The sequence below is a fragment of the Eupeodes corollae genome, chromosome 2 (assembly GCF_945859685.1).
Source record: "Eupeodes corollae chromosome 2, idEupCoro1.1, whole genome shotgun sequence".
Taxonomy (NCBI): Eukaryota; Metazoa; Arthropoda; class Insecta; order Diptera; family Syrphidae; genus Eupeodes; species Eupeodes corollae.
Window position 1 is genome coordinate 103,332,332 of NC_079148.1, and position 20,414 is coordinate 103,352,745.

At 32.3% G+C, this 20,414-nt stretch overlaps 1 protein-coding gene across 4 annotated transcripts in view; it reads right to left on the reverse strand.

Moving 5' to 3' along the window:
• The window catches only part of LOC129944275 (band 7 protein AGAP004871), a 165,995-nt gene extending 148,564 nt beyond the window's left edge, over positions 1-17,431 (reverse strand). For 2 of the 4 annotated variants that reach the window (XM_056053605.1, XM_056053604.1), the window contains exon 1: positions 16,848-17,431. In XM_056053605.1, the coding sequence (XP_055909580.1) occupies positions 16,848-16,998 (151 nt within the window). In that variant the 5' untranslated portion in view covers positions 16,999-17,431. Of the gene's footprint in view, positions 1-15,928; positions 15,981-16,847 lie in introns of those variants that run through there. The other 2 variants (XM_056053606.1, XM_056053610.1) reach the window with 2 other exon arrangements.
• Between the last annotated feature and the right edge of the window lie 2,983 nt (positions 17,432-20,414).

Genomic DNA, 20,414 nt, shown 5'->3' on the forward strand with positions numbered 1-20,414 from the left:
ACTCCTATAAAAATGTACTTATATGAAAATGGAAATACAATTTGAAAAGCAGTTTATGTTTAAGTTCGATTTCTTTCACTTTTGCTTAACTTAAGACAAACTTTTAAGTTGACAAAATTTAGAGATCATTACAACTCTAGAATTAGAACTCAAGTTAAAATGTATTTTTATACAATAATTTGTTCCTTTACTCTTTTGCTTAAAAATTTTAGTACTTTAGAATTTAAAAATATGCCTGCAATATTTTTGAAAATAAAGCAGGAGCTGTTAGTTTCATTATTAAGTTTCTGTTAATATATACACAGTTCGGTTTTGAAAAAAAAAGTTTATTATTTTTAACAGCTATGTAGCCCATTCAACATTTTAGGAAACACTAATTTTCCGGCTTTGGAAAATGAAAACTTATTTGACTTTTCTAAGTATTACAAACTAACGTTAAAATATTTTATTCGTTATCGATAATGACAAATGAGTGTTTTTGCTCCTTTTTACGCTTTGAACCATTGTTTAAAAATTAAGTACAGATTGTTTTTTTTGTGTAAACCATTACTTTAGATACGAGTATATATGTTTAAACAAAATTCTAGTCTTATTTAAATCAAAATGAACAAACAAAATTAATATTTCCAAAATCAATATTGTGTCAAAACCTAAGTTTACTTTTTAAGTTATATTTATTGTTGGGGTAAATCTAAAATTGATAAACAATAAGGTCTTAAATCGACAGTTCAAAACTTAATTTTTAAGTGAAAAAAAATCATAATTACTAGTTTTGGATAAAAATCCTCAAGTTATGTTCAACTTTGACTGAACAAAATCAGCCTTAGGGAACTAACCCGGTTTTGTTGAGTCAGACTTGAATATAACTTGAGAATATTATTTTTAACTAGTGATTTTCTTTTACTCCCTTAAGTGTTGAAGATTTTCAGTAGCGACTTCTAATTTTAGAGTGTATCAACTTATAACTTTCGTAGCTCCCGAAAAAAATAAAAAAAATTATTTCAAAACGATTGTGGCTTCAGAATCTTATTATAAATATATCAAATATTTTAAGCTTAAGGCTTGAAACGCAAAAAGCTGTAATACTTAAATTTAGGTTCAAATAAAAGAACTCATCTTTTGCTCCTTAAAGTAAACATAAAAATCGGAAATCGGAAAATGAGTGGTTCCCGAAAACTAAAGTTGATCAAGCTGAAAATTTGACTTAAAATGGTAAAAAGGTTTTTAAAAAAGTAGAACTTAATATTCCAATAGCGAAATAAATTAAGAGTAAAAACTAATTGTACTGAACTGCTTTTGTACTTAAGACCCTACTTGTATATAGGCTTAATTATTTCACTAGTCTCCATAAGAGTTTTCAAAATACTGACTTCATACAAGTGAATTATTCAATGTTTTCAAACCTTTATTTCCAAAGCCGATGCTCTAGAAATAGCACTGCAGCAGTGCAAAGTTCAGAATTTCCGGAAATTCGACTTTAAAATAGCATTGCATCATCCACTTCTTGCTCCTTCCATAAGTCTTCAGCACTTCTACATTCTTTGAGCTTCAACTATTAATACATTTATGTTCCATATAAAAAATCTTGTTCTTAGATAATCCTATTTATGAAAATGGATCCTATAGAGATGATTTCTTAAAATCTCCTTTATTATTAGATATCTCCTTTTTTCCGACTGTTCTTGACGTCATTGTTCTATTCCATTACTATACCCATTGGGTGTCATTGTCATTTATGTTTAAATGTCAATTGTCCTTTTTATTCACAGGAACAGGATGAGGATGAGGAATCTTTACCCTACTGTAGATAATGTTATCCTTCATTGGATAGAATGAAATTTTTATATCAGCGAACATTTTAAAATTTATTTTTTGTTCAAATGGCGTCATCGTCAGTCTTGGTACTCTGTCAATTTTTATGTTGTGTGTTTTTCGCTTTTTTTTTGTTTTTATTATATTCAAGTGGAATGGACTGACTCATGGCACTTAGCAATGTTTGTCAAAGTTCAAAAGCTTAAATAGATGATGTTGAAATTTATTTGAAATTGAGGTTTTATGTTTGTGATTTATTTTACCGAAAAAGGGATTGAGAGGTATTGAGATGTTTTTTGTATGCTATAAGGGATGAGAACTCTGGTTCTGACTTTTGAACGTGTTTGGTCATTAATGTGACAACCTGACAAATTAATTATGTGTTGTTTAAGGAGTTGAACTTGGATTGGAGAACAATTCTTTGAAGTGATTATTGTGCAGAGTTTTCCAATAAGATGTTTCATTTTGATGTTTAAAAAAAACAGTACTTTTTTGAAGAAAAATTCAAAACTCTGACAGCTGAATGGATTGAATACTGTAGTTATGTTAAAAGCAGCATTTGCTTTTTCTGAAATTATCCATTGAGTTGAAGAACACGAATTTTATCTTCAAGGGCTTCAATTAATTCAATGTGTCGAATAAAAGGCTTAAAGTGTAAGATCTCAGCGTTTTTCTATTATTTCTTGTCAAATATTAAGAGATGACGGCTTAAAAAGTGACTATTGCAAAAATTGTGAGCTTTTTAAAATAATTTTTCTTCTAATTTTCATAACTTACAGAAAATTGTACTTTTTGTGTGATTTTCAACATGACTCTCCAATCTTTTGTACCTTAGTCGGGTTTGTATAAATATATAACTGCCCACAGCTCTAAAATACTCGATATTTATGTTTTCAATTCTATGGATTTTCGTCGACAACACACCACTCGACAATTTGTGCATTTTGAAAAAGATAAAATTATATGCTTTCAAAAGTTGGTCCACATTACAATGCGTTTATTATCTGAACAAAATGTCTTCACATAAAAATGTAGAATCCATTATTTGATTTGCACTAAAGGAAACTATAAAAGGGAATATTATGTACATTAACATTTTATGGTTGAAAATAGTGTTTTCTATATTTTCCTAATGGAAAATCAATATCACATCAGAATATTTTCCTATGTTAAGTTGAGCAGAACCTCACTTTATATATAAGATACTTGTTGATTTTGCTTCCTTTTATTTGTGTAACGACTTTAAAAATAGACTTTTTAAGTAAATAGCGATTGAAGATAATATTGTACATAGACATAGACAAAGCTATCTATACAAATGAGTTTATATAAATTATTAAAAAGTTTTCAATGAGCCTTCACTGTCATTAGATGATTTTATTTTTAACTGGTAATTCGAATTGCTCTCACATGAAAACGTGTTTATAAAATTCTAAAAATAAAACACATTTTAAAAGAACACAAGGTATAAATAATTTAACAAATCAACAGTGTAGAAAAATAATGGATTCGTAACTTTTAAATGGATATGAAAAAAAAGAACGAGTTTGGCATCCGACCCTCCTTAGTACCTTCCAATTGGTGACATAAGACATTTTTGTATTAAACGAAACAAATTTGAAAATCAATTTTCTTAATCTCTCCTTCCCCTCTCCTCTGGAACCTAAAGGTGAATGAAATCCTAACTAGTCTGGATGCGGAGGGTTTCAGAGTGATATTCTATGCGGACTACGTTGCTATATCAGTTTCAGGAAAGCATCTTAATATCCTAAAGGAACTCTTACAAAATGCCTTCGACAGACTAATACTTTGGGCTTATCGGTGTGGACTGGGTGTTAACCCACACAAAATTGATCTGGTCTTATTTTCGATGTGATACAAAATTCCATTTACTAACCCTCTTTATGTTAAAGAAATCCAATTAAAATTCTCAGACGAGGCTAAATACCTAGGTCTTGTCTTAGACAAAAAACTAAATTGGAAACTCAACGTGCAGGAAAGAGTCAAAAAAGCTATTGTAGCCCTCTTTTCTTGCAAAAAAGCTATTGGTAATAAATGGGGTTTACAACCCAGAATTACGCATTGGCTATACACATCAGAAATCAGACTGATGTTAACGTACGGTATGGTAGTACGGTGGACTGCTTCTGGAGAAAAGTATAAACAGGGATAAGTTAAATAAAGTCCAACGTTCAGCCTGCCTATGTATACGCGGATCGCTTCGCACGACCCCGTCTGCGGCACTGGACACCTTGCTCTACCTAACACCTCTTGACATATTTAGCAAACAAATAGCTGCAAGCTCTGCTTTTCGCCTCAATGCTTCGTCGCAGTGGACTAACAACAACATTGGCCACTCCGTAATTCTTAGGTACTTAGAATCAATTCCAAAGCACACAGACTACACCATCCACCAACTACAATTCAGGTAACTGTAAGTCAGATGAACTCGCCAGGAACGAAAGAGTACAGCCCATCCTACCACATTTGGAAAGTACTGGCATACCAATCGCTACTTGTAAACTGCTGCTAATGCAAGACGCTGTGAGGAGGGCAGGCACCAGGTGAAACAACATCACCACGTGTCAAGCCACAAAAAACATCTGGCCAACACTGGATTTAAAACGTTCAAGGTGTTTGCTCTCTCTAAGCAGATCGCATATCGAGACTAGGCGTATTCTCAAATGCTGTATGGACGAGGAAGAGGAAGAAACGGTTCTTCATTTTCTCTGCACATGCCCTGCTCTAGCTCGAAAACGCAAGAATAACCTAGAAGAATTCTTCTTTAACGATCTAAATCATATCGGTATAATCAGCCTCTCACGTTTCGTAAGGGACTCAAGCTGGTTCCATTGAGCTTAGAAGGAAGCCTCAAGATTCATGTGGTATCACATTGGGCCATTAAACTGGCCTAAGTGTGTCCGTTTCCATCTTGGACAGCCACTATAACCTAACCTAACCTAACCTTCCCCATTGAATTTGAAAACAACTTTTTTGAAATGGAGAATCACTGTTATGATTTTCGTAGTGCTGATTTCTCCAAACTTAACAATCTTCTTAGCTCAGCCGACTTTGAATTAAGACCGCTTTACTTAACAGTTGAGTCCCTTACAAATTGGTTTTATTTGATTCTTTCGTACTGTATTGAAGAAACCGTACCGTAAAAAATATTTCACCTCTGCTCCCCCTTGGTATAACAGAGAGCTTCGTAGCCTAAGAAATACCCGTAACAAGCTTTGAAAGATCTTTTTATAGTCCAAATCTGATACTGATCACTGTTCTGTTAGTCTTTTGGATATTTAAGTAAACGATGTTGTCTCTTTCAAGTTGTGTCTTCAAGTGTCTTAATTAGAGCAATTTATGTAAATTCACAAAAACTGTTATACGTTAAATATTAAGTATATAATTGTAGAATTTAGTAAAACAGTAGATAATGTAAATGTTAAGAAGGTGTAGACCTACACTTACTTTTTTAACTTAATACAACAATCACAATTAAGGAAATCCCTTTATAACCAATACCTTAACCAAATGGAAAATGACCTACTTTCTGATGCAAGGAAATTCAAACGAAAATCTGATGGGTTTCCACCTTCAATGAGTTTCTCCAAGATAATCTCCTCTGATCCAACAACCATATCATATCTATGTGCTAATTACTTTAGCAAATCGTATACTGAACATCTGCATGATCCCGATCCACACTACTTTAGTTATTTAGATGGTTGCACTCAAACCTCTCTTTCATCGTTTACAATAAATGAAGAAATGGTACTTTCCAAAATCATAAGCCTCAAAGAAAACTTTAGCCCTGGTCCTGATGGCGTCCCATCAGTTGTTCTAAAAAAATGTATGCATTCTCTGTCAAAACTGCACTCTTTGAACTCTCTCTCTTTCCCAAGGTGCGTTTCCTCATATATGGAAAGATTCATTTATATTTCCCATTCATATAAACAAGGCAATAAAACTGAAATTAACAATTATAGAGCTATTGCTAAACTTTCATGTATTCCAAAACTTTTTGAAAGCTTAGTTTATGATACCGTTTATTTCCATTGCAAGCCTATATTTTCCCCCGGTCAACACGGTTTTCTTAAAGGTAGATCCACTACGACTAACTTAATTGAATTTATATCCAAAGTTTTGTCAGCCCTTGAGAATGGCTAAGAAGTTGATGTTGTATACACTGATAACAGCAAAGCCTTTGATAAAATATTCCATAAGACAACTTATCTCAAACTAAGCGCCCTGGGCTTTCCATCTGTATTTATAAACTGGATAAGCTCCTATCTTACGAATAGAACTTATAGAGTCCTTTTCCGTAACTCAGTCTCCAGTCCTATACATGCACCTTCTGGCGTCCCACAAGGTAGTCACCTTGACCCCCTTCTCTTCGTCTTATCTGTTCACGATGTATGAATTTTCAAACCCCTATGTAACTAAAGCCTTTACATTTCCCTAGTCTGTCCTCATCTTGAATATGCATGCCAAGTATGGTCTCCCTTTTATGAAAACCATTCACTCAGAATTGAAAATGTTCAAAGACGTTTCGTTCGATTTGCCTAACGTGGCCTCCCCTGGGATGATACATCCAACTTGCCTCCTTATGCCGATCGACTAAAACTGATAGGTTTGCAGCCCTAATATATTAGACTCAGAAACGCTGATATATTATTTGCTCACCAATTGTTAATGGGCAATATAGATTCCCCGGCACTCCTGAGTGATATTCATTTTAACACCAACCCTCGAAATCTGCGATCTGTTTCCCTTTTCTAAATACCTTATCACCGCACAAATTACGGCCACTTTGAACCAATGTCCAGAATTCTTCCTCAATGCAATGCTGCTATGGTAGTCTTCAATTTCAACAATTCCAAATCCCATCTAAAAGATATCCTTTACTTTTTCCCATTTTGAGTCCAAATTCATCGTACCTTGTAATTTTAAGACAAATAAAATCAAAATTGTTAGTTCTTATTAATTAAAGAGCTTTTATGTGGGCCTTAGGGCCACATGAATTAATGTCGAAAACTGATAACAAGAACTTAAAAAAAATGTGTTAAGCTAGTGTTAAGTTAAGTTACGATAGCTTGTATTAAGCTGAAAAAAAATATCTAAAATTAGAAAGAATACACTATTTTAAATGGGCTGTGTCCAAAAGGAGTAAACAGCTTCATAGCATAGTTGAAATAGGATCTATTTCAGTGAGAAATAGCCTTAGCTCTTTTTAGATAAAGTTCAAACATGGATACTAATAATTAAAGCAAATTCTGTTTAGGAGTTTTTTAAAACCAAAAATATAGTCTCCATTCAAACTTTTTGTCAAAAATTGAAAATTCAAATTTTCTAAAAAAAACGCCTTAACAGATTTCAATTAATTTTTTTCTTTACTAAGCTTTGTTTAATATAAAAAAAATTGTTTTTATTGCTCCAAAAGTGTACCCCGCATGATCCGTTATTTTGTTTTTAAATTTTGTCAGAAACTAACAAATTTTTTTCTGTGGGAGCTTTTATCCTGCCTAAATAATAAATATTTGATCAGTTTTTAATGAAATAATCACCAAAATATTTAAATATTTTTACTAGACATAAAAGGCTGGGATGCGACAAACACTGATAACTTCTCATAACCTATCTTTCGATTTGTCTAAAATTTTAACAAAATATTAATAACAATATTTTGTGTGATATAAAAATATCTTTAATCTCTTCCTCCTAATACTTAAGTCGAAAACCATTTCTTATCAGTTTTGTGTTGTTTTTGAGCTTTTAAGAAAAAGTTGTAAATTAAATTTTTCAAAAAAAATTAGCTTACCAACACCGTTTTGATATGATTTTTGTTCACGAGATATTTAACCAAAAACTGATTTTTATGAATTTTAGTATCAATATGGAAAAGTTAGTATTCCTTAGTTCAGTTCAATTTAGTTTTATTTGTAGCACAATTTTTACATTATTTTAAATTTTACAAACAATTTAAAAGATTTAGAAAAACAAAATTTCTTTACAATCATATTAAATATTAAAATTAAAAACTAGTATTGCACATATACCCAAAATATAAGGAAATGACTTTTTATTGTAAGTTTTGAATGAGATCATTATTTGAAAAAGAACATCTCTCGAAAAAGTTGTATTGTAATTTGTAAAGAGTGGATTTAATAAGTTTGACGTTAGCTGTTTTGTGGAGTCTTATGGTAGAATAACAACGAGGCAAATTAAAAATTAGTTTAAGGACTTTATTTTGACATTTCTGCAATTTTTTAATGTGAGTCACAGCACAATCGAACCACAATCGTGCTTCATAAGTGAGGACTGTCTGAAATACAAACTTTTATAAATTAATGTTTTACTATGTATGCTTAGGCGAGACTTCCTTTTTATAAACGGATACAGAATTTTAATTAATAAATTCGTTTTATGAATTGAGTTTGATATGTGGCTTTGGAAAGTGAGTTTTTTTAACAAGTATAATGCCAAGATATTTACAATTTTCGGACCATACGATATTGGTTGCATTGATATTGAGTGTGGTTTGTGGGAGCAAACATTGTTTTCTGCGTCGTGTGAACCAAATGGCCTGGTATTTTTTGGCATTAGTTTTAATTCTCCACTTATTAAGTTACTAAGAAGTTAAGCAAGGGAATACTGTAAGTATTTAAGTGCGTCTTGAGCAAAAAACTTGATGCATAAAGGGCATCAAGCCCGGGAAGATTGGATAAGAAAACGTTAAAAAGTATGGGACCCAAAACAGATCCTTGAGGAACACCAAATAAAATTTCAAATAAAGAAGATTTCGCAAATCCAGTACCAACAAAAACCTTTCGGTTTTTCAAAAAATTCATAATGATTTGGATTTGAAAATTCAACAAAATTAGCTTAAAGATGAGTCGATCGTGCCAAACAGTGTCAAAGGCTTTTTCTGTGTCTAACAAAACTAGACACGTCGATTTTTAAAACAAGATTGTTTTGGACATATTTTTAATTCTAAGGACTTGGTGGGAGGTGCGGTGACCTGCTCTTAATCCGAATTGTTCACTTGAATATATGCTTCTTACATCAATATGTTACAGGAGTAGGTCCTTGAACACCTTTTCCAAAAGTTTATTAATATTGCTAAGAAGACTTATAGACCTTTAACTTGATGGGCTATCTTTAGGTTTTCCAGCCTTGGCAATAGGTTTAAGCTTTGCCAATTTCCATATTCAGGGAAATAACAGTGTTTGATACAAATATTGAAGATAAAAGTTAAAAAAGTTATATCTTTTTAGTTCCTAATTCCATCATCTCCAGGAGATTTCTTTATTTTCAAGTCTTTAAGCAAGCCTTTTACTTAACTGTTGTTAGGAATGAGTGTAGGCACGGATCGAACCCAAGACTTCTGGCATGACAGTCCGACTCACTAACCATCATGACACGGGTACTAGTGTTAAAAACATTAATAATTTTATATACAAGAAATGAAAGTCTCGAGAAACTGCAGAATTAGACATGATTGTAATACGGTTCCAGACTACACTGTGTGGGAGCTTCTGGTCAGCATACCTAGGATAAATGATGTATAGGAAGTGTTCAGTTTTAGCCGAAACTTGTGTAATATCTATGAACGGAGAAAAGTCAAAATAAAAAGATTATGCTAAAAATTGAGCTACATTATTAGTATTTTCAAATTTTATAATTCCATGTCAAGCTTCATTCAGAGCAATAAGATTCTACCCGTCAGTTGTCATGTTTATCTCTTAAAATAATAAAAATAGCAATATTCTCATTGTTCACTAGGGCGTATGTGGTCTTTTTAATTTGTATATATTTTTCAAAATGTCTGTTCATCATTTTTAATATCAATTTTTTTAAATGACATTATCTTGTGCTAAATCTTTTAAAATTCAAATGAAGTAAGACACTATCGGTATAGGAAATATTTAAAAATTGAGTGGTATGCCTTTAAAAAAAAATTTAAAGTTCAAATAAAATTTTAAAAATTTACAAAAGAAGATTTGGCCGAAATAATAATTAACAGAAAATCATTTAATGAAAACGTCGTTAGCTACAGTATCAAACAAAATGTCTGTGACTCGGTAAGGCATCACGTTATTGTATAGAGTTCAATGCATTGACAAAGAGTGTAATAAGTAGCAAAAACGACTTATTATAAAAATTACGTTTATTACATAACGAGAATTAAATGATGATATGAACGAAGCTAGAGAACAATATAGAATGAATTAACAAACTAATTATTTTACAAACATTAAACATAATAATTTCTTAGATTTAAAATATAAATATATAGCTGAGTGATGTGCCTTAACAAGTAGATATTGAAACATTCTTATTTATATTATTAAATGCTTTCTTTTTTTTAATCTAACTCTTAGCCCTTGTCTTAGAATACTTAATAATATATTCCAAGCGTCTGTGGTCTTCTAAAAACTCGACCACTTCGAGTTACTATTCGTTCCTTAGATGTAATAACTGGTGCGTTATGAATTATTGCTTCTGAACCAGATATCTCTGAAATTGGTTGATTGATACTGTGAACTTAAGACATTATCAGTAATTTCCTGAGAAATTGGTTCGTCCACATTTCAATTGAATATGCAATTTCGAAAAGGGCACATGTCGGATATTTTGTCAAATACGTTTTTTTACACCAATGTGACGTAAATGCTTGTCTACACCCATTAAGATCGAAAATAGCAGATCTCTGGGAGATGTGCCTTTTCGAACTTCTTCATTTAAAAGGACGACCGTTATTTTCTCTTTCTCTTTTTTGGTATGATGTAATATATTGCATATATACATCAAATATTGCATCAGTCATTGTTTTGCCGGCAGTTACGTCACGTTGTGCTTTCATACTGAGTTCTGATGATTCCGCGTGTGAAATTCCGAAAAAAAAGAAAGATGTTACAAACACTGAGAAGTATAAACATGTTGTAATTAAAACTTGTAAAATCAAAGGTTTACCTCATTTAAACCACAAAGGGAAACAAGTACCAGGACGACAAACAGGAGTGAGTTGCCGATGCCCCCAAAAATGTTTTCAGAAAATGTCTGAAGACGACATGGAGAGTTTAATTAAACGAATCAACTCTTTTGAAACAAAAAACGAACAAGATATATATCTTCAAGGCATGATAGCAGAGGATCAGACTAAGACAAAACCTAAAACGGTTTCCTGCAAATATTTTGTCGACATTGGCACGGAAAGAAAAAAGGTTTGTAAATCTGCGTTTGTAAGTTTACATGGAATAACCGTTAAGAGATGTCGACGTTTGGCAGAACTAAAAAAACTAAATAAAATACCACAAGACCTGAGCGCCAAAGCAGAAGGTTCAAGAAATAATGTTATTCCTGGTGAATATTGCATTAAAATTCACGAACTCATAGATAATCTTAATAAGAAGGAAATCCATTATTCTAACAATCTTACAAAGCAATATTTGTCATCCTCGTTAAATATCAAAAAATTACATGACATGTTTTTTAGCCGGTTCCCTGAAATGACAGACAAAATTAACTATCAGTTTTTTCGACAATATTTTCATCAAAACTTCGACTTGTCATTTGGTAGACCACAAATTGACGTTTGCAGTAAGTGCGAAGAACTGGCTGTTAAAATAAAGGATCCTCATTCAAATGATGGTGCTAAGAGAACAGCTGCTGCAGAATTAATAGTGCACAAGCGTCGTGCAAGCAAATTTTATAAAAAAAGTTAAGGAAATACAAGAAAAATGTGCCAGCGATGAAACGGTTTTAGGATTGTCTTTCGACTATATGCAAAATTTACCTTTGCCTACTCTGCCTGTACAAGAAATTTTTTATTATAGACAACTTTGGGTATACGAATTCTGTATACATAACATGAAGACTGGCAAAGGAACATTTTATTCTTATCATGAAGGACAAGCTTTGAAAGGTCCAAACGAAGTGTCGACTTTGTTGGATGATTATATCAATAAATATGTTCCAGATTCGATAAAAGATCTTTATCTTTTTTGTGACGGCTGCCCAGGACAGAACAAAAATAACACGGTTATAAGATTTTTAATGTCTTTGTCTGCCCAAAAAAAAATGATGATCCATATATATTTTCCCGTCCGAGGCCATTCATTTAATGACTGCGACAGAAATTTTTCTGTTGTCAAAAGGAAATTAAGACGCGAAGATCGGGTGTTCAGTCATGAACAATATATTGATCTGATTATAAAATCAAGCAATACCGCGAAATTTAACGTGGAAAAAGTCAATACAGAAGACATTAAAGATTTTAAGAAATGGGCTCAAATAAATTTTAAAGCTAAACCTTTATCAGTGAGAAGTTACGGAAAAGCTGTACCGAAAAATCAAAAAGTTACTTTTCAAGTATCGACTTATTATGAATTTGTTTTTGACCCAAGTAAACCTGGTGAAATAATCGCAAGAAACTATATAGATAGTGACATTTCCCAAGAAGTTTACATTCTTTCAAAAGTAAAAGGTACTTGTAGTAGCTTACCTAACCAAGCAAATTTAGCTTACAGTGGGAAAGTACCTATAAATCATCTAAAAATTGCTGACATTTCAAAGGTGAAAAAATACGTACCGGCAGAATTTTTAGAATTTTATGAAGAAATTCTACAATGGCCAACTACTACCGAAAGAGAGCCTGCAGAAGAAGATTTTTAATAAAAAGCATTACTCATCATTAATATTAATAATATGTTTAATTTAAGATTCCAGATATAAAAATTACATACAATATTTTAAATGTTTTTTTCTTCTATTTGTTGTACTCAAATCAGTAAATTTCGAAAAGGGCACATCTCGCAAATATAAAGTATCTAATAACATATTGTTATTAAATTAATAATAAATCAATTAAGCGTTTTTCGAAGGATAATTAACATCAAAATATAACTCATTACTCACTTTTAAAATTTATGCACTAGTTTGAAAAATAACCAGTTTTTTCAATTCCTAAACATTTTAAATGTAGTACCCGTATCATGATGGTTAGTGCGTTGGACTGTCATGCAAGGGGTCTTGGGTTCAATCCCTGCCTGTGCCACCTTAATTTAAAAAAAATAATTTTCGCGGGTACTGCCTCTTGCGAGGAATTGACAAATCCTTCAAGAGTAATTCTTGTCATGAAAAAGTGCTTTCTCAAACTAGCCGTTCGGATTCGGCCTTAAATTGTAGGTCCCTTCCATTCCTGACAACAGTACTCGCACACAGGAATGGTTGAGAGTGGTAAGTCACTAGGCCCTGGTTCACAACGGACTGTTGCGCCACCCCATTTGAATTTTTGATTTGAAACATTTTAAATTTTCAGAGATGTGCCCTTTTCGAAATTGCATATTCAATTATTAATATCATTGTTAACATTTAAACTATTTTCGTTTTTATCTTCTTGAGTTGGATTAATTGTTTGATTTTCTTTTGTACAATCAAATTTTGTATAGGGTTCTACATTTCGTTCATAAAGTAAATCACTAAAACAAAAATCTTCATTGGAAGTCCTAGCAATAAATCGCCTATTGCGTCTTAAATGATTATTAACATTATATTTAATTAAATACGAGCGGTTGCTAACAATACCAATTATTTTTCCATAGTGCCATTCTTTTCCATTTTTTTTAAATATAACTAGATCACCAACATTTAATAAAGAAAGTGATTTTGAGTTCCGATCATAATAACATTTTTTGCTTGTCTTTTTTATTCTTTAATTTGTTTTGAATTTCCGATTCATTTGGGTTGTTTCTAACAAGGACTGAGTCTGAAACAGGTAGCCTTGTTTTAACAAGCTGACCGAAGAATAATTCCGATGGCGTAAGATGCATACTTGCTATTGGTGAAGTGTTGTATTCTAATGTTCGATATTGAGAATTGTTTACATCATTAACTTCAAAACACCTTTTAAGAATATTCTTTGCAATGGCCACACCTTTCTCTGCTAACCCATTACTTTGTGGATATCTAGGGCTTGAAAATCTTAGTTGAATATTGCATGCAATTGAAAAACGTTCAAATTCAGCCCAACCGCATTTTAGAATTTCTGGGTATCCAATTTTGTCGAAGATATGAGAAATAACATCAATTATGTGTTTCGATGTTTTGTTTTCAATCTTTGCAAGCATTTTTTCTCGAAAATAAGGCGGGAACAACATTTCGTTCAACGGTAGACATTACACACTTAAGAGGGTTAAGAGATGTCCATAAGCTGCTTTGGAGCTGCGATTTTATGTCGTTGGAATTTTTGTTTTGTGGAATTGTGAAAGTCTGATTTTGACCTTTAAATTTGAAAACGATTATATGAGCTTAAGGCCAATGCCATTCAAATAGCAATCTTTGAGCCAATTTCCGAAACCATCTACAAAGTCTTGGAAAACTGAAGTGACAGAATGTAAAGCAAGCTGAGTCAGCCACTTAGATGGCGTTGTGTTGTCTATGTTTTGCAATAATAAATAAAATAAATTGGGTGGCGCAACAGTCCGTTGTGAACCAGGGCCTCGTGACTTACAACTCTCAACCATTCATGTGAGCGAGTACTGTTGTCAGAAATGGAAGGGACCTACAACAGACCCCTTGGATGACAGTCCAAGGCACTAACCATCATGCCACGGGTACTACTATTTTTTTGCAATAATACCTTGAATTTAAATTTTCAAGGGTTGCCTTCCTTCGCGCTCAAATTTCGGTCCTATTATTCATTAATGGGTTGCAAAAAAAAACTGCAGATGATATTTAAACAATTTTTTCAATTCTTGAACTTAAATGAAAAGCAAAAAAAATGATTTTTTTAATAAAATCTGCCCTTGACGCTTCGTTAAATGCACTGCTGCAGGTGTGACGGAGTAGAACGGCTTGCACGATATCTCAGCTTCAGAACATTGAAACAACAAAAACATTTTTTTAACTTAATTTTTAGAACGTTGATTAAGTCTAGACACAAGATTTTTTGAATATTTAAAAATTACACAAAATTTCAGCGATTTAAAAAATTAAGCATTGCATTTTTTGACCATGTTTTTTAATCTTTAAAAGGCTGTAATAAATCGAAAAAAAAATGTTCGAAAAAAGTTTGTGTCTAGACCTAGCGAGATGTTTTCTGAATAAGTAAAGCTTTACAGATCTAGTATATCTTCTTAACTTTCGTCAAAATCGTGCCAACAGTTTTGAAAAACACTACTTTTGGGAAAACGCGTTTAAAGATAAATGTTACAAGTAAATATGCAGGGCGGGCCGGGTTTGAGGCTCGATATCTAGTAAACCAGCATGCCTTCGAGCACATCCTTCACAAAGCATGTTTTTCTTTATGTATGTCTTTATTAGAAATATTCAAAAAAAGAAACGATTTTTTCAAACACCGAATGTCGACGATCCCCTTAAAGATTGATTACATTATAAATGTGCACTCGGGCGTATGAGTACTTTTTGTATGTATTGATTTGTATTTAATTATTTTGATCCTTTTGAATAATTTATGGGTACGTTTTATAAATATTGTTGTTGTACTATGGGAAATCTTTTGAAATATGCAAAGCATACAACTAGAAAACCGCAAGCAATATTAAAAGAAAAACGAAAGCGCAAACGTTTCATACCAATAGAGTCTCATATTAAAATTGTATACTACTCAAATAAAGACAAAGCGTTAGAAACCTTTCTCGCTCCTTGCCTCATACAATCAGTAAAATACAATGTTTGTAATATCACTAAGCTTAAAAACCACGACCATTATTACATCAAGTTAAAGAAGATGCAGCGAAATGAATTACTTAAAGCCTTGAACCACCAGCGTATTTCATTATAAATAATTGCGATTTAATGATTAAATTTAAAAATAGTTGACTGATTTCCTGTTAATTTTTATTTGCATTTCATAAAAAGTTTTGAAATCGAACCAAAGCTGATTTTTATGTAATACACAAACTATTGCTAGTAGGTCGAGTTTATTTACTTTCTATTAAACTCATTGCAATAATTTTATGATTATTTCAGAATTTATTTTTGGATAAAGGTATTTATTATTAATATAACACTTATTTAATAAATTTTTCTTGTTTCATCAATGAAACATAATGTATTCCTTTGTTAATTTCTAAAATAAGACGCACCTACTTACTTCTATGTCCTGACGTTCGAACTAATTGCACTTTCATATTAAGACAAAATTGTTATTAATTAATGCTTTTTTTCTATGAAAAAGATATATTTCTTTTAAATGATCCACAACCTTCTGTTAAGTGAAATTTATCAAAATTAATTTCACTTGGAATAAAAATGTACTTCAACTTTTATAGGCCTTATGAAGTTATGAGCAATTTGAATATTTTATTTTCAACAAGTTACTAAACAATTAATCACTATCTTATGCACCCACAATACACTTTATCACGTTCAACACATAAAAAGCAGCCGTAGTCTGATAATAAAAAGGACGAGTATTAGAGTGAATGTATATATATATTTTTTGAAAATAATAACTTCTAGACAGAACACGCGATGTCAAACATTGTAGACTTCTAGAATGTAATAGACTCGATCCATCACTAATATACAAAAACCAACAAACAAACATCAAGTCCTTACATAGCATATAATTACCCAACGCACCTATACACATTCTTCATCATTAAAAACTATAGATTTCCATATCTACTACAAATACAAAAATATATACACTTAATAGTCATTGTCCGCTGTGACAATAATTTTTCAACATGCAATATAATTTTCAAAAACAAAAAAAAAGAGGTAATAAAATAAAAACTATTTTAAAAAAATGTCAACTCCTAGCTAAACACACACACTATACAAAACGTACTCGGCGCATATGTAATGCAATTTGAAACATGCAATTTCGTAACACTAATGTTTTTCAACTTTTTTGTTTGTTTTTTCTTTTTTGTCTTTCAATTTTAATTGACTAAGTTACTATTTTATTGATTTTGCTAGTATCTTTCTAGGTATCCTTTAATAGCCCTAAAATTAGGTGTTTTTCTATCGGTTATTAAATACCAATATGTAATTTCATCACTCACCTTTGCTGTACATCGACGAGCCAGAAGCTGTCTCTGGCCGCCGGGTGAAACTACCCCTTGAACTGCTACCAGTTCCAGTACCACCTCCCCCCACACCAGTTAAGGTGGCTAGTTTTATTGGCTGTGAATGTGATTGCATTGTCGGTGTCATTCCCAAAAGCCCACGACGATTACGAACGTAAGGCTGGATTTTCGAACAAACCCGCACAAAATACACAAACTATTTTTTGTTTTTTTGTTATCAATTGGTGGCGCCACTGTCGCGTCGTACACCGTTGTAAAAAGTGAAACGTGGTTGATTGAAAGGTTTATCAATAATCTTCTAACAGCAGACACTTATGAGCAATTAAAATCAATGAGATCCTTGACCCATGACTTCAACACGACAAAATGATATTTCAATTGAATGAAAACACTACCGGATAATTCATTCGAACCATCAATATTTTTTAACACACATTCCGATTCCCAAAACAAACAAACTACCACCGCGCCGCCGTTCGAAAGACATTTTGAAAAACGGAAAACACAAATATGAAGCTACCACTAATAGTTTTTCATCACAACGACCGGTAGAACCCACAAGTGACCGTTGTGGCTTAACGAATAATGGTTTTTGAATTGTTGTTCTGGGAATTGACGGAAGGGATATTCAAAGCAACAAAACAAAAACCAGAAAACAAGAACAAAATGAAACACAAAAAAAAACTATTGTAAAAGCGCATGTCTTGGTAATGTCCTTTTTTCCTTGTATCTATCTCCACTCCATAACATGTGATGGCATACAATTCTTAATTCGTGCACTTGCTATCCTCTCTGATAGCTGCTCTATTCTTTACCCCTTTTATTCGTTGCCTCTTAGGACATACAACCGAAACAACAGCTTCTCGTATTAAATGCCTCACTGACTGACTGGCATGGCAATAGAACAAAAATCTACATAACATGGATACTACATTTACACTCTGCATCAGGTAAGCTTCTATAATAGGCTTAACTTAAAAAAAAAGTAAAAAATTGAAGCAAGGTAGGAAAATTCATCAAGTACCTTGACTTTTGATGCAACGATTTACTGTGAAAATATTGGAAAGAGAAGTCGGAATTTTCTAGCACGGTTTTTGGCATCTTTATTATGTAGGGTGAAACGGGGTAGAACTGTGCTAAGATTTTGCAATTTTTTGATTTAAATATTAAAAGCATCTAAAGACTAAAGAAAGTCTACAAAGTAAAGAAAAAGCAAAAGATTTCCAATACTTTTGTATTTGAAGGCAAAAAGATCTACATAAGCTTACTAATTTTTATTTTAACATTACATAAGCCCAAAATTTTTGACACCAAAGTTAAAAAAAATATAAAAACCCCAACACAAATATTATTAATACCACTGGTTGGCAAGGTAATGAAGGTAGCAGTGAAATTACACTAAGGATTTTGATTGCTTAAGTTTAAACACGACTTCAAAATCAATATCCCGTCAAGTTTTTGAGATGCAAGCTTTTTTATTTCGAAAAAACTTATATTAAGCTTTTTGAGGCTATGTAAACTCGTAAAGTAGTTTGTTTTTCTATAAAATACTTAATGGATTTCAAAACTTACAATCTCTTTAATAATTTAAAAAAAAATCATCATTAGTTGCAGGAGTTCATATTGCAGACATAACTTCGTCGCTAAAACTGTTCTTGACAGTAAAAACCTAAAACGAAATAAAAGTTATTTTTGATCTTATTTCGAATTCATAGCAAAGAGGCTACGAACATTAAGTTCTTAGGATACATTGAAAAATAAAATATATCTTTTTTGTTGGGTTAGAAATTACGTTTCGGACCGTTCAATTCTAGTAGTATTGGACGGGTTCAAATCTCCTATTCACAAAATAAACTCTGGTGTGCCCCATGGCTCCGTATTGTCTCCGAATCTCTTCCATATATTCATAAATGATATTTTGGCTGAAACTTCTAAGCCACTACATTGTTTCGCTGATGACAGTACCCTCTGCATTTCATATTCGTTTTTAGATTCTCATCCTTGTTCTTCGGATGTGGACTAACAACGGCAGCGTATGTTAAGCTCATTAAATTCTGATCTTGACAGCATTGTTAAATAGGGAATCAAAAACCCATGTAGAATTTATTGCTTCGAAAACTCAATGCTGTCTACTGTCACAAAAGCGAAATCCTCCCCCAATGCCACTATCCATGGGTGGAACTTGCATCGAGGAGATTGAACAACTATCAGTGCATCACAAACCACTTGTTGTGGAGTGGTCACATATTTGACATCGCCAAAAATGCTGCTAAGTGTTTAAGTTTCCTCCGAAGTTGCAAGAAGTTTTTTTACCCCTTCTGATCTCGTTATAATTTACAAACCTTTTATTTGTCCAAAACTTGAGCATAACTCTTATATTAGCGCTGGTGCTCCAATAACGTACTTGAGTCTTCTGGATAGAATTGAAAAAAGAGATCTCAAAATGATAGGAGATCGTTCTCTCACCGAGGCATTTCCTTCTCTTGAACACCGCTGCAAGGTCTTATGCCTGTCATTGTTTTATCGTTTTTTTATTAACTATGCTCTAGCGAAATAGTCAGTTGCATTCCTCCCCTTTATCAATTCAACCCTAATACCCGTACTGATACGAATGCAAATGAATTCACCCTTGAGACTAATTTCGGACGTACTGTTAAGTACAGAGATTCTTTCTTTAGCCGCACTACACGAATGTGGAATGCTTTACCTGACTCAATATTTCCCACTCATTATAATGTATAGACATTCAAAAACCAATGTCCATCGGTTTCTCCTTTTTAATCCCATCCTCCTTTCCTTATTGCTCGCACTGTGTTTTATCATAAGGGTATTCACAACCCCTTTAGTGCGTGCACAATATAAAAAAAATGTTGAATACGAGCATTTTTGCGTTTGAACGCATATAGCTAATCAGAATTAAGCTTAGGAAACAGCACTAAAAATTAGCTCTAAAACGAATTATTCAAAAAATGTAAATTGATTACATTTAAGGCTTTTTAAAACTTCGGATAGAATGAAATGAAGAACCATAAGTCATCTCATAACTAATAAGAAATAACGTATCCTATTGTCAAAGGATCTGTTGTATTTTCACTTAGTCTTAAAAATACCGTTTTTGGTTGTCTATCATTTTTGGAATGATATCCTTATTTAAAACCTGGGGCTTATTTCAACAAACGCTTTTTTAACTTTTTACTTTGCAACTTTGTCAAAAAAATGCTATCCTGCAAAATGTTTCACAAAATTACTGAAGTGACAACATTTTTCACTTTTCAATTTTTCAGACTATATTTAAAGAGTGAAAAATAAAAGTGTTGCACTAATTTAAAATACATCTTTTCAATTAATTTATATTTTAAAAAGTTGCAAGGTAGATCTTAAATTAGTAATGCCATAATATATATTATGGTATCATCATGACGGTTGTTAATATAGCATCCTTCGGAAAAATTGTTCCAGGCTGTTCGGAAAAATTGTTCCAAATTTTGAACAATCATAATTTTCGACACTCGATGAACTACTATGCAAACGGTTGCTTTTCGA